Consider the following 12,558-nt stretch of genomic DNA (forward strand, 5'->3'; position numbering starts at 1 on the left):
ACTAGCTACAGCATCTCACTGGCGCTTCCATTCACACGTCCATCGGTTATTGATTTATTGGCCCGTAAGAAATAACGTCACCTTGTTTAAAAGCATTGACTCACCGCATCTTAAAAAGCACTGGAAAAGGAGTCAGCTATGGATGAGCTGAGCAGCATCGGGCTGTGTGATCTCGGAATGCTCCTTAATTCCCTTGACAGTGTGTCCGTGTGTGAATAAAACACGCAGATGATGTTTTGAGCTTCTCCTCCAGATGCGCCGTTCTGAGGCTTCAAGCCTCCCGAGGACCCTCGATCAAAGAACTGAATATATATCGAGTATCCTTCGTCCCCCAAACCCAGTAGATCTATGGTGGACACGGGGGATCGTATCCCGTGCTGTATCCCGACCAGTGTTTTTTTTTTTTTTTTTTTTTTTTTTGGAATAAGAGGAAAATGCGCAGAGTGGCTCCAGCGATGGCACAATCCACGAGATCAGCGCCAGTCCATCGCTAGATCGTCCATGCGACCCGACAGCTAGCGAACGAGCGCCGAGAGAAAATGACAAGCCAATTTGGAAGCAAAGTGATGCTTGATTCAAGGATGGAGGGTGGGAGGGAAAGAGAAAGAAAAGGAGAATAAGAGAGGGGCGGTGAATCAGGAGCTTGGGGTGACAGGAAGGCTTGAGCACGCTCTGGTGGCCGAGTGCGCGCACAGCAGTAAAGGGTCGACCTTCCCATCACCTGCGGGGTCATTCAGAGAAATTGTAACACTTGAGCCTTTTCCACTTTGAAACTTCAAATCTAAATTTTAAGACTTCGCGTGTTAAACTGTAATTTTGAATAATATATAATCAGGGTTGACAAAGCTTAACTGAGGTTATTACTACACTACAATGTGTTCAATTGAAATGGTTTTTAATTATACTAGTTCTACAAAAATTCAGTTTAAATGTGTAAAATCATGGTAACATAGTCTAGAAGGCAAAGCTATAATTTAAACATAGCAGAAAATAAGTTAATTAGTAATAAAGATAATATCCTAAAATTAGATTAGCAATATTAGTGAGATCAGTAAGACTCTGTAATATTTACAGAGGGGTGACGTGGTGGCGCAGTAGGTAGTGCTGTCACCTAACAGCAAAAAGGTTGCTGGTTCGAGCCTCGGCTGAGTCAGGTGGCATTTCTGTGTGGATTTACCCTCACAAGTCCAAAGACATGTGGTACAGGGTAATTGGGTAGCCTAAATTGTCCATATGAGTATGAATGAGAGTAAATGGATGTTTCCCAGTGATGTCCCAGGGTTGCAGCTGGAAGGGCATCTGCTGCGTAAAAACGTGCTGGATAAGTGGGTTCATTCCGCTGTGGCGACCCTAGATTAATAAAGGGACAAAGCCAAAAAGAAAATGAATGAATGAATATTTACAGAATTTAATTTATCCTTTTACAATTTTTAATTTACGTATTTCTATTAATGACACGTGATTGCAACAGCGTTGTTGCATTAAAGAAACACAAAGTCTTTTAAATAAAACAATACTATAAAATACTAAATTACTTTATATTTTTATAAACATATGATAAGTATTTAAAAACAATTTTAATTTCTGCATTGTTAGAACGAGGAAGAAAAAAATAATTAGTTACCAGTTACTCACACACACACTCTCTCTTTCTCTCTCTTACTTTTTAAAAATTGGTAAAATTGTGTTTGGCATGCATAAATATGGCAAATATTTACTTTTTCAGCATAAATACATACAATTGAAGTCAGAATTATTAGCCCCCCTTTTTATTTTTATTTTTTTTTTAATATTTCCCAAATTATGTTTAACATGGCAAATAAAATGTCACAGTATTTCTGATCATTTTTATTTGTATAAAACAAACAATTTGGCTAGAATAAAAGCAGGCTTCTAATTCTGACTTCAACTGTATGTCCCAGATCATGAAGTGACCTGTCCCAGGTTATCAAATTCAGGCAGTTAATACCTATTAGTATTTTTAAATACTAATAAGTGTGGCATGGCTATTCTCTGTACAACATCTACATGTTTTCTTAGGTGGTTAGAAAACATCTTAGTGATTTCATAAATATCTAATATGTTGTTCTAATTAGTTAGAAAGACATTGAAATTAGAGAGCTGAAGTCAAAATTGCAATAAAGTGTCCAAGATTACCCGAATTCACCCTACTAAATTCATGTTTGTAGGCATTAATCCTGGAGATTTTGTTTGGAATTGTTTTCAAATTACTATAGTAAATATCAAAGTAAAACTTATTTAACTTTTCCATCGCACACCTTTGATTTTTCATTGCTTTCCAGCTGTATTTACAGTTTTAACATTGCTTTTGTTCTAAGGTAGAGTGTCTTTTATTTTATGACACTCAGTATTTATTTTCTCTACACATTTCAATAAAATACAAATGTAGGTCTACTTGAGGTAAACAACTTCAAATGACAAGAAAATACTCAACAAACATTTAGGTTTACTTAAAGTCTGAATGGAAAAGCTTTCAAAAGATAAATTAAGTAAAGTTTAATTATTGTACTGCCAATGTAGGTAGAAGGGTCAATAATTTACTATTAAAAATAAAGATGGTAATCAAACATGAAAAACAATAGTCTAAACAACAAAAACAAAATACTGGACAATGAGTAGAAGTACAATAGGGCGTACATTTGTAGGAGAAAAATTAACCGAACAAGAAGCGGGTGCACAAAGCAATCAGTAACCATGACAACAAATAAGGAATGAATCCAGCAGGGAACTGCGATGAACATGTGAATAGCACAGAAGTGAAGCTATGCTCAGACTGCATTCAGAGAAACCAATTTTTTTCTCAAAAACATATCATGTCAATGAGACTATCCACACTATTAATTGCAAGTGTTTGGGTCATATTTGTGTGTTCACACATATAACCAACCTGCATGTTGCTTTGGTAACGATGTAGGCGTATACACGTGCTGCATGACAAGGCTTTCGCATGAGGCAGGAAATATGGAGTTGCATCATCTCACTCACCAAATAAGCACCTATAAGTCATGATACAAAAGAAAAACTCATATGATTACTTATGTCACAGTCTTTGACGTTTTATTCAAAGGTTTAAAGATATTGTTTTTTAAAGAGTAAAGACTATTTGAAATTTGATTTATAAAGTCAGCTTCCAGACAATGATGTATGTATGGAATTGCATTTCAATCCATCTAAAAATATTAGGGGTTGTAGATATTAGGGGGTTGTAACTGCAAGTGTTGAACACTGTGGGCGAGGGCTACACGATATTGGAAAAATTTAACATTGCGATATTTTTTTTTATTTTGCAATAAATTTTGCGATATGGATATAATTTCACCAGATGACTTAATCTCTATTTGGAAAGAATTAATAATGTCAGATTGATTGGGATGATTACGCAGTGGGAGTGCATCTTCATAAAATCTAATAAAAAATCTATAAACTTTTTAGGGTCCCGACACATTTTGGTTTTTGTCTGTGCTATTTGCAGTGCATTTCTGTATTTGCAAGTGTTGTAAGTACTTTCTATGCATAACAATCTGTAAATACAGATACAAAAAACTTTTGAAATAAAATGTTTAATCATTTCCCGGGTCTAAAAGTATTCAAGTACACTAACTGAATGATAAAAATAAAAATAATTCAATAAAATTAATTAAAAAAATCATTATACAATCAAGGGCATCAAAAACACATGCCAATGATAAATTGTGATCTAAAATTAATATTGCATATCCTGCGATGTGATTATTGCAAATGATCACATTTTGATCTCGATGCTGAAAGATATATTTTGCAGCCTATGGGCCATCTAGATAAAATGTGTGTATAAACAAAAATAAAAAAGAGTGCAATTGGCGCATACATAGGCTATGATTCCATTTAAAAAATAATGTACACTGAACTAAGTGTAGAAGTATATGGAGCACACACAAACGTAGGGGAAAAGCAAAACATGTTAGCATAAAAGGCTGCACATGAAAACGTCATTGTTGGAGACATGTTGGGGGATAATTATGAGGTACACAAAATAGCTTTTTTTATGGAACCCTCCTGCACTTAATTTTAAAGTAATTATAACAACTAAACCATTGATTTAAGCCATGTCTGTGTTGGCACGGCTTCCATCGGTTTTATTTGAGACTTAATATTCCACAAATTATGATTTGTGAACATGCACTAATTAATGTCTCTCATGAGCAGGAGTAATAAGAGCTGATGTCTGTGTTATTTCATGAAATGAGGGGGGAGAGGCCTGGACATCCATTTGCATTAAACTCACGGGCATCAAAGGCGCATCGCGGACATGCGCGCTGACAGCCAGTTATCAGTCTCACGCAAACCCTAGGCTGTCTAAATAATGTCTCTAATGCGACTTTCGACATTTGAAAATGTTAAAATATCTAACTTGCATGGGCTTAGATCATCCGAGACGTCCGAATGGCAGCTTTCCATGAGCTCCGGAGGAAACCTGTTGATCTGAAGGTAAATGTTAGGTGAGAAATAAGCGCTTAAATATTGATCTTTACGGTGCAGAGTGAGAACGTAACGAATGAAGACTGACAGGCAGCATGCAGTGAAACATCCAAGAAATCGCATTGCACTTGTCAGTACACATGAATGCTGATTTCACTTCCTTTTTAGCTGTCGAATTTATTGTATCAAACTGCTCAGCCCACATCCCTTAGAGTCCATGTTTAAATAGTAGTGCGAGTAAGATTTAAACCAAACACTAACCTTTTTTGATACGTTTAGGCTGTGAAATGTATATCTATGATGATTTGAACAAAATAAACAGTGTTTGTGTTTTTTTCCTTGAATCATTCGATGCACGCAGGAAAAGAGCATGTTGCTATGGTTACATCATCACGCCAAGGCGATTTCTGTTCGTTCAGTTCACTCTCTCATTTTTGCAACTTTTGTGGTTAAACGTACAAACCATAATCAGACCTAAAATGGCAACTAGTTTCACCAAACTTTCATAACTCTGAAGCCGATGTGTTTAATGTTAGACAAAAACAGATTTGTTGACATTTAGTGTACTGTTCCATGAAGAAAAAACAAACATTTAGTGAATCATTTCATTCCACAAAAGTATATTGTTGAAATATGTTCTTTAACCTATTTACAAAAATAAAAAAACGGTGCGTTATGCTGCTTTAAGTTGTAAAATGGTATACTTGTTATCAAGATTGAGGCCACCTGTTTGCTAATTTACATAGGCTGCTTTCATATCTAGCATTTCACTGTGTTGTCCACAACACCGCCAGGCGCTTAATGTCCTATCAGGTATAGGTTGTAAGGACATCTGTCCCGGGTAATTACCGTCGTTCACAGTTTAAGTCCGTTTACAGCTGCTAAGCCGCCCCGGTAAGCGCATTACCTTAGCAGGGCAGCGCAAACACTAGCGCTCGCGCAGTCCGTGATGAGCGCGTGCCGACCGCGAGAACCTCCCGGAGAGGTGCGAGACTCCAACCCAGATTACATCAACATGAATAGGAGATTACAGCAGGCGTTATCAGAGCGATCAGCGAAATATGAAGTGAACCGTCACTACAATTCATAAAGCCTGTCATCGGTTACTGAGACAAACGCCAGCGCTGCCAAATTGCGTCACTGTCACTTCCCGCCAAACGTCACCTCTACTGTCACAGGTAAGAACTGTCAGGTGTCAATGCCGGTTAGTGATTAAGATGCTGAAATCCACCTAAGTCTTTCTTGAGTAGGATAAGAAAGGAACAAATCTGTTTGTTTTTGTTGTTTTGTATTTTAAATATGTTCCAGAGTTTGATTGTCATTGGTCCTGACATAATTGTTCTTCCGTTTTTGTAGATGTCAGCAAGAAAGTGGTGGTAATTCAGCACTCAAAGAATTGAAAATGATGGGTATGTATGAAGTGTTATTTTTAGCCTTCTTCAGTGTCCTTTTGTTTCAGTTAGTATGAATATTACATGTGTTCTGCTGTACAGATTGTCATGTGGGCTATAGTTGCTGTCATTGCTTGTGTACATGTGATTAATATATTTATGTGTATGCGCATTTACACAGACACACAGCGTGCTTTGGTGGCAGTGGAGCGTCTGCAGGAGAGGCTGAAGAAGAGAGGAGAGCTTCCTGCTGAAGAAAAACTCAGTCTGCTTAAAAGTGTCTTACAAAGTCCCCTGTTCCACCAGATACTTATCATGCAAGAGACTGGACAACAGCGTAAGCAGCAGCAGGTCAGAGAATATATCAACATCATTCCGGTGCATGACAAAGTAAAAAAAGAAAAATCACGCATTAACATTAAAATATATATCAAAACATTAAACAGCGTGCTGATTAAACGGTTTTAAATGACTGGACACCATTTAGTTTCACATTTCAGGAAATAATTTCTCATTATCATGAAAATTATAAGAAAAGTAAATGATTATAATTTCTAAATCTGATAATAGGGACATTATTATGAAATGGCACAGCTAACCTCATTGTGTTACCTCTATCATAACCATGGTAACCGATATTGTAGCAACCAAGTGTGAATGTCTAATGAAACTATATTTTAATACTGATGATATCCAAGTCCACCACTAATACTTGAAATTTAAATGTAGATATGATTCTCTTTTTTAGCCTTTTGTCAGCATTCATTTTTATTTTCACAGATGCAAGCAGAGCTTTTTAACACCTTTTGTTTGACAAAAGGTTGATAGGAATCCACAAATATGATATATTAAGGTTTCTTGTTTAATCATTAGATGAATTATTTAAATAAATTATATTTAAATGGGTCTAAAATATTATTTTGGAGAGATTTTTAAATGGATAATTAGTAATTTTATCTTTCATTTTTTGTATTTTTTTTAATTCTGTTGTAACATTAATCTTGTATTAATTCAAATCAAAACCTGGGCTATTTATTTATTTAGATTGTATTAAATAATTGTAGTTATTAAAGTACAACATTATTAATAAAAATATTTAATAAAACGTTTGCTTTATTTTCTTTAAACTATTTACTGAAGCTCATTTTTGACATTGGTTTTATATTTTATCTCAACATCATTTTTATTTCTGAACTTTTTTAATGAAATATTTGTACGCTTTCCTAGAACTCAATCAATAGGGTCTCTGAACCCCAGCTTAAAAGCTCTGTGGCTTACGTCATGTCTGTCTGAGGTTTATTTTTGGCTCAAATAAAAAATGATACAAACTTACGGGAATAAAATTATTATTTTTTTATTTATTTCAGGTTTACAGCAAATAAACGTACACTATTGTGGCATTTTGTTTGCACAATTGCAAAAGCAAAGATCTGTGATAAAGCATTGCACTAAAAAGCGAATCGGGCCAATTGTGTATTTTTGTTCAAAAATAAAGCATGAAAAATGTCTTACTCAGAGTTCATCGCCAGTGTTGAACACAGTAAATTTGTAATATTAATTTTTTGCCTTTTATCACATAAATGAATAGATGAGAGATAGGTGCATTTTTATTACTGTTATATAACTGTTCACAAATCCTACTTGTATCGGATTCCTGAAAACTAATTTTGAAATATATGAATGCACTGATCTGGTATCTTAGCTTGTTTTTGCTATCTTTTTCAGTGTTTATTATAAGATCTCTGTAGCCACATTGACCTACAGTATAGGGCACTTATGCATTTCCAAAGAGAATCCCAGTCAGAGAAGGTCAGAGAAGCCCACTAGATATGAGTGGGAGGAATGAGAGGTTATTCAAGGATAACAGGGTAAAGTGTCTCAGAGGTGGTCTGGGTTCATGTGTGTGTGTTTGTGTGTGTTTGTGTGTGTGTGTGTGTGTGTGTGTGTGTGTGTGTGTGTGTGTGTGTGTGTGTGTGTGCGCGCGCACATTATGACACAGTCAGACAGACAGAGTAGTGATGGGAAATGCTCTTCTGAAAATGGCCTGTGTTAGCCCAGGCTTTCAAAGAGCAGCTCAGGTAATTCAGCTCCTCGGATATCCTCATAAAATAGACACAGTATATGCTACATTCTGATTTATTCAGTAGAGCCACAACTGATTGTGTTAGAATCTTCTAGCAGGCCAAAATGAGAGGATCAGCAGATGCCACATGACATGAGCGACTCCAGTAAATGCCTGTTTGTCGTGAAAAACTGCATGTTTATGGGTGTACCAAAATGACAAGATGTAGCTACTTCAGCAAACCTAGATCTCAGATAATCCCTGCGCTCATTGTGCATCGGTCAGGCCACTTGGCATGGATAATCACAAGCTTAATAATAAGTTGTTTATATGAGTCATGGTTAAATCAAGCTTATGACTTCCTGTCACATTCTGTGATGTAATAGACTTCTGTGAACAAATGTAGTGAGATCTTTAAGGAAAGTTGTTGAAATCAAACATCAAGTAGATTTATTTTCAAGTGCTTGTTTTAATAATCGGTTTCAATGAGCAGGAACAAAAACAAGAGTAGCCAGCTGTGCTGTTAGCCTGCTGTTGTGGCATATGGTCTGCCATTACAGACCTCTATATTTATCCGATTGTTTTTATCATTCTTCAGAATTATCTTCATAAAAACTGTGTTAATTAGTATTTTGATTGCAGAGCAAATCTTTTAGGAAGTGTCTCCTCATATCCTCAACATCTCAATTAAATTAATGTTTTCAATACACATGAAAGGGCTGCGTCTTTTGGTCCTTGTAGATCTTTTATCAGTAAAAGAATGAGCATAAATATGCATTAATTCACTTTCCCTCAGCTTAGTCAATTATTTATCAGGGATCGCCACAGCGGAATGAACCACCAGCATAAATAGTAGTACATTGTAAAAAAAGAATTGTAGTTTTACGGTTTATTTCCGGTCGCTGGGGTGCTGGGAAAAAAAACATAAAATAACGGGCATTAAATTCTATAAATTTACTGTAAAATAACAGAGGTTGAATTAGAAAAATGTACCAGAAATTTTAATTTAAGGAAATTTCTGTTAATTAATGTCCGCTATTTTACATGAAATTTCTATCATTTAACGGCCGTTATTTTACAGGGTTTTTTCCCAGCACCCCAGCTGCCGGAAATAAACTGTAAAATTTCAGATTTTTTTTTACAGTGTATGCAAATTTAGCTGATTCTTTTCACAAATTATATTTCAAACAAGTGTCCTCTTTTGGGGAAAGTAAAAATGAATAAAAATATTATTTAAAATATGCAGTGGATGCAGATCAGCATTCTGAATCAAAATTCAGCTTTGTATATTTGCATATTATGTAAGAATAGGTCAAACTGCTTGACATATCCTTGGTGTGTGCATTTGTGTTTGTGTATAATGTATGTGATGCATTTAGAAAGATGATTCTTTGCAAACAGCAGCAGGGACGAAACGGAGGCCGTATAAGCTACTTACCTGAGCTGACCACTTAATCTGTGCTGAAAGGAGAGAGACAGGGGTCAGCAAGTCACACACTCACTTTTGTTATGGTGGAGACTTTCCATTCACTTCTGTTGTTTTTACACTGACTTAGTAAAGGATTTTTGTTTCCCTACCTTTAAACCTGGCCCTTGTGGAAACCTTTCTGCATTTTTATATTTGAATTAAGGTTGTTTAGTATTTTAAACCTGGTCATCATGTACCAAACAGAAAGTGACAGACACAAATACTCTTTGGGGAAAAAAAACTATTTAGACCCTTAATTGCACATATTTGTGTGTTTTGCCATCAGACTTGAAAAACTGAAATGTAACACCACATTTAAACTAAATATAAATGTAAGCTCTTGGCCAGATTTGCATAAACAGTTGGCTGGCAGACTGGCTGAATTCTAACAATGAGCTAATGTTTTACTTGATAGACTTCAATCATTTAGACATATATCGCCATGACCACATTTAAACTTGTTTTTATTTTATGAGAAACCATTATGAGGATAACGGAGCTGTAACTGGCTCTGCATTAAATGGATATACAGTTAAAGTCAGAATTATTAGCACCCCTTTGAATTTATTTGATTTGTTAATGATGATTTCCTATTATCATTAAATACTTTTGATTTGAGAAATCAAAATTAGTTTCATTAAAGCACCACGAAACCCCCTTCTTTTGGTTCAAGTCTACCTCAGAAACTATTCATAAAATGCTCCGAGATGGGAGCACTGTTAAGCGCTACGAGCAAAGGGAGGATCGGGCTGGCCAGCAAAGCAGGGGAAAAAGAAAGGAGCGAACAACTGTTGTCAGTTGGCTCACAAAATGAGACACAAACCATGAGACCCATGATATTTTATAGTTTACAAAGTTAAAATGTAAAGAAATAAACAGTAAGTAATTTAATGTCCTGCTACATTTGTTATTCGGAATTTCATATATCCATAACCACAATTTGCTATATCTTATAAGATAATCGTGCTTATATAAACACAATAAATGAGGAGGACTTCTCTCCTCCTCAATCCCCGAGTCTGAATGCGGACACCTGACAAAAATGCTTGCTGCAAACCAACAGCTTTGCTGTATCGGCCTTGATAGCATTGCGGGAAAAACATGCAACAAACCCTGTGGATCATTAAAACAAACACATATGACCCGAGCGGACGTGGTCTCACCCATTGAGTCTTACAGCTTGGCAGAACTGTCATCGAAAAGCACGTGCTCTCATGAATTATTAAGAAGGAGGGTCTTCTCAAATGATAAGAAAACTCCGCTATGATGAATAATGAGAAACCTACGTTTCATCACTCCACTAGCAGATTCACACTACGTCCCTGATTTTGATCCCACCCCGAAAATTATTTTAAACCCGGAAGATGAAATTAGCTGACAAAAGCTCAAAATTATTCAGTTTTCCCGACAATTAAATCTAGCAGGTACTAATGTTGTCTTAACTAATGCTCAACACACACAAATTTGTTCATTTTTTTTAAAAGTACTCCAGGATCTTGAACCTTTAATTTTTCTCTGAATTATTTAATAACAGAAATATCAACATTTATTTTGAATAAAGTTGTTTGTATTATTATACATTTCTTCACTTTTTGAGCAATTTAAAAGCTTAGTTTACCCCAAACTGAAATTATGTTATTAATTACTCACCCTATTGACGTTGCAATACCCAGAGACCTTCTTCCTTATGTTTTTTTAGAACACAGATTAAAATATTTTAGATTTGAGAGCTCTCCCGTCCTCCAGACTGACTGCAAGGGTCATCACGAGTTGTTCAAAGTTTAGAAAAGAAAACAAAAATATGTCAAAAACTAAAATCTGAAAACTGAAATTATGCGAACCTTCAAAAACTCTTCTGTGAGCCAAATTTTTTTAAATGACTGTAAAATAACTAAGTTCATCATTGTCTTCTCTTCCTCATCAGGTCATGAGAGTGAGTGTTTACTACAGGCAATAGGCTATGCCACTTGTGTGTTGCTCTGCTGACTCTGGGCAAAATATGCTCCCTGATGAGTGGACAAGAAAGATATTGTTAATGGTTTAAAGTTTCTTAAAATACTAGAAAATATTTTATTGGGTTAATATTATTATTGTTGAGTTTGTGTTTATTGTATCGCTTTGTGTTGCTATAATTCGGTAATGTGAATGTTTTGTGTCAGTACAGGTTTCTCCCAGAACATCGTCTGCTCCTCCTCAGTCTATGTGTGATGACAGAGATGTCCTGAACTCGTCTCAACCCTCCTGCACTCTGAGGTACAGAGACTCTTACCTCTCAGCACAGCGGCGTAGTGAACGTAGTCGAACAGCCAGTCATGTGACTTTTGCCCATTACATCACAGAGGACATTTCTGTACTGCAGTCCATGGCAAAGGTACCTCAAAACACTTAACATAATATTTATGTGAAATTAATAAATACTGCAACTACACCTTTCAAAAGTAACAGTTTGTGTCCATTCTTTGTTACTTTTTTGCATTTATTGCTGTTTCTCAGGGTCACACTGTGCTCAGCTTTGACCTGGAGAAGGGTGAAAGCGCTTTAGGTGTCAGCATTGTTAACCTGGCGATTGAAAGCACTGGAGGTCATGGTATCTTCATAAAGGAGATTCAGACAGACTCTGTTGCTTACAGGTATAAACTGACATTGATGAAGTACAGCGCAGCAGAACTTCACTGATTAAAGCACATTTTTCAAAATGAGCACAGGTTAATTTGAAACAATTTTTTACCCCATCTGTTAGTGACGGGCGTCTCCATGAAGGTGATCAGATTCTAGCAGTGAACGACAAGCTGTTTGATTCCTCTGTAACTCACGATCAGGCTGTCCAGATTCTTCAGGAAGCTGCTTCTGTGGTAACATTAACTATAGCCAGAGAACCAACTCCATCATTCAGCACTCCAAAGGTGAGCCATGCTCCGGCCTTTATGAACAATTCATTTTAAAGCTTCCTTTTATTTTAATCTCATTATAACTCCTCTTTCTAAAATATGCCTTAAATAATGTGTACAAAGGCCTGTTGAGACTGTTAAATGTCCCTCTGAAGTGAGCTGAATCATATTTTACCTTATATTTTATACTGTTATGTCTTATGCCTTATAGCTGCCTCACTTTAACATGCAGCTTAAATCCGTTACAGCTCAGCAGTAATTTGATTACAT

General features: G+C 36.0%; 3 protein-coding genes across 47 annotated transcripts in view; 1 reads left to right on the forward strand and 2 right to left on the reverse strand.

The window, feature by feature from the left end:
* adgrl3.1 (adhesion G protein-coupled receptor L3.1) overlaps positions 1-5,621 on the reverse strand; it is a 209,680-nt gene extending 204,059 nt beyond the window's left edge. For 15 of the 40 annotated variants that reach the window (XR_015476578.1, XR_015476577.1, XM_087237145.1 and 12 more), the window contains exon 1: positions 105-577. Coding sequence is in view for 6 of the 40 variants with exons in the window: in XM_087237147.1 (XP_087093273.1) it covers positions 2,909-2,914 (6 nt within the window). In the remaining 34 variants the exon portion in view is untranslated. Of the gene's footprint in view, positions 1-104; positions 578-2,908; positions 3,018-4,411; positions 4,483-4,567; positions 4,633-4,740; positions 4,860-5,386 lie in introns of those variants that run through there. The other 25 variants (XM_087237147.1, XM_087237143.1, XM_087237140.1 and 22 more) reach the window with 10 other exon arrangements.
* Positions 1-12,558, reverse strand: part of pds5a (PDS5 cohesin associated factor A) — a 485,752-nt gene that overhangs the window by 281,880 nt on the left and 191,314 nt on the right. The window lies entirely within an intron of this gene.
* The window catches only part of si:dkey-92j12.5, an 82,538-nt gene continuing 74,285 nt past the window's right edge, over positions 4,306-12,558 (forward strand). For 3 of the 6 annotated variants that reach the window (XM_087237133.1, XM_087237134.1, XM_087237137.1), the window contains exons 1-6: positions 4,306-4,499; positions 5,836-5,888; positions 6,052-6,221; positions 11,565-11,771; positions 11,894-12,030; positions 12,141-12,303. In XM_087237133.1, coding sequence (XP_087093259.1) covers positions 4,444-4,499; positions 5,836-5,888; positions 6,052-6,221; positions 11,565-11,771; positions 11,894-12,030; positions 12,141-12,303 — 786 coding nt within the window. In that variant the 5' untranslated portion in view covers positions 4,306-4,443. Of the gene's footprint in view, positions 5,658-5,835; positions 5,889-6,051; positions 6,222-11,564; positions 11,772-11,893; positions 12,031-12,140; positions 12,304-12,558 lie in introns of all 6 variants that reach the window. The other 3 variants (XM_087237135.1, XM_087237138.1, XM_087237136.1) reach the window with 2 other exon arrangements.

The sequence above is a fragment of the Danio rerio genome, chromosome 1 (genome assembly GCF_052040795.2).
Source record: "Danio rerio strain M-AB ecotype USA chromosome 1, GRCz13ab, whole genome shotgun sequence".
Lineage (NCBI taxonomy): Eukaryota > Metazoa > Chordata > Actinopteri > Cypriniformes > Danionidae > Danio > Danio rerio.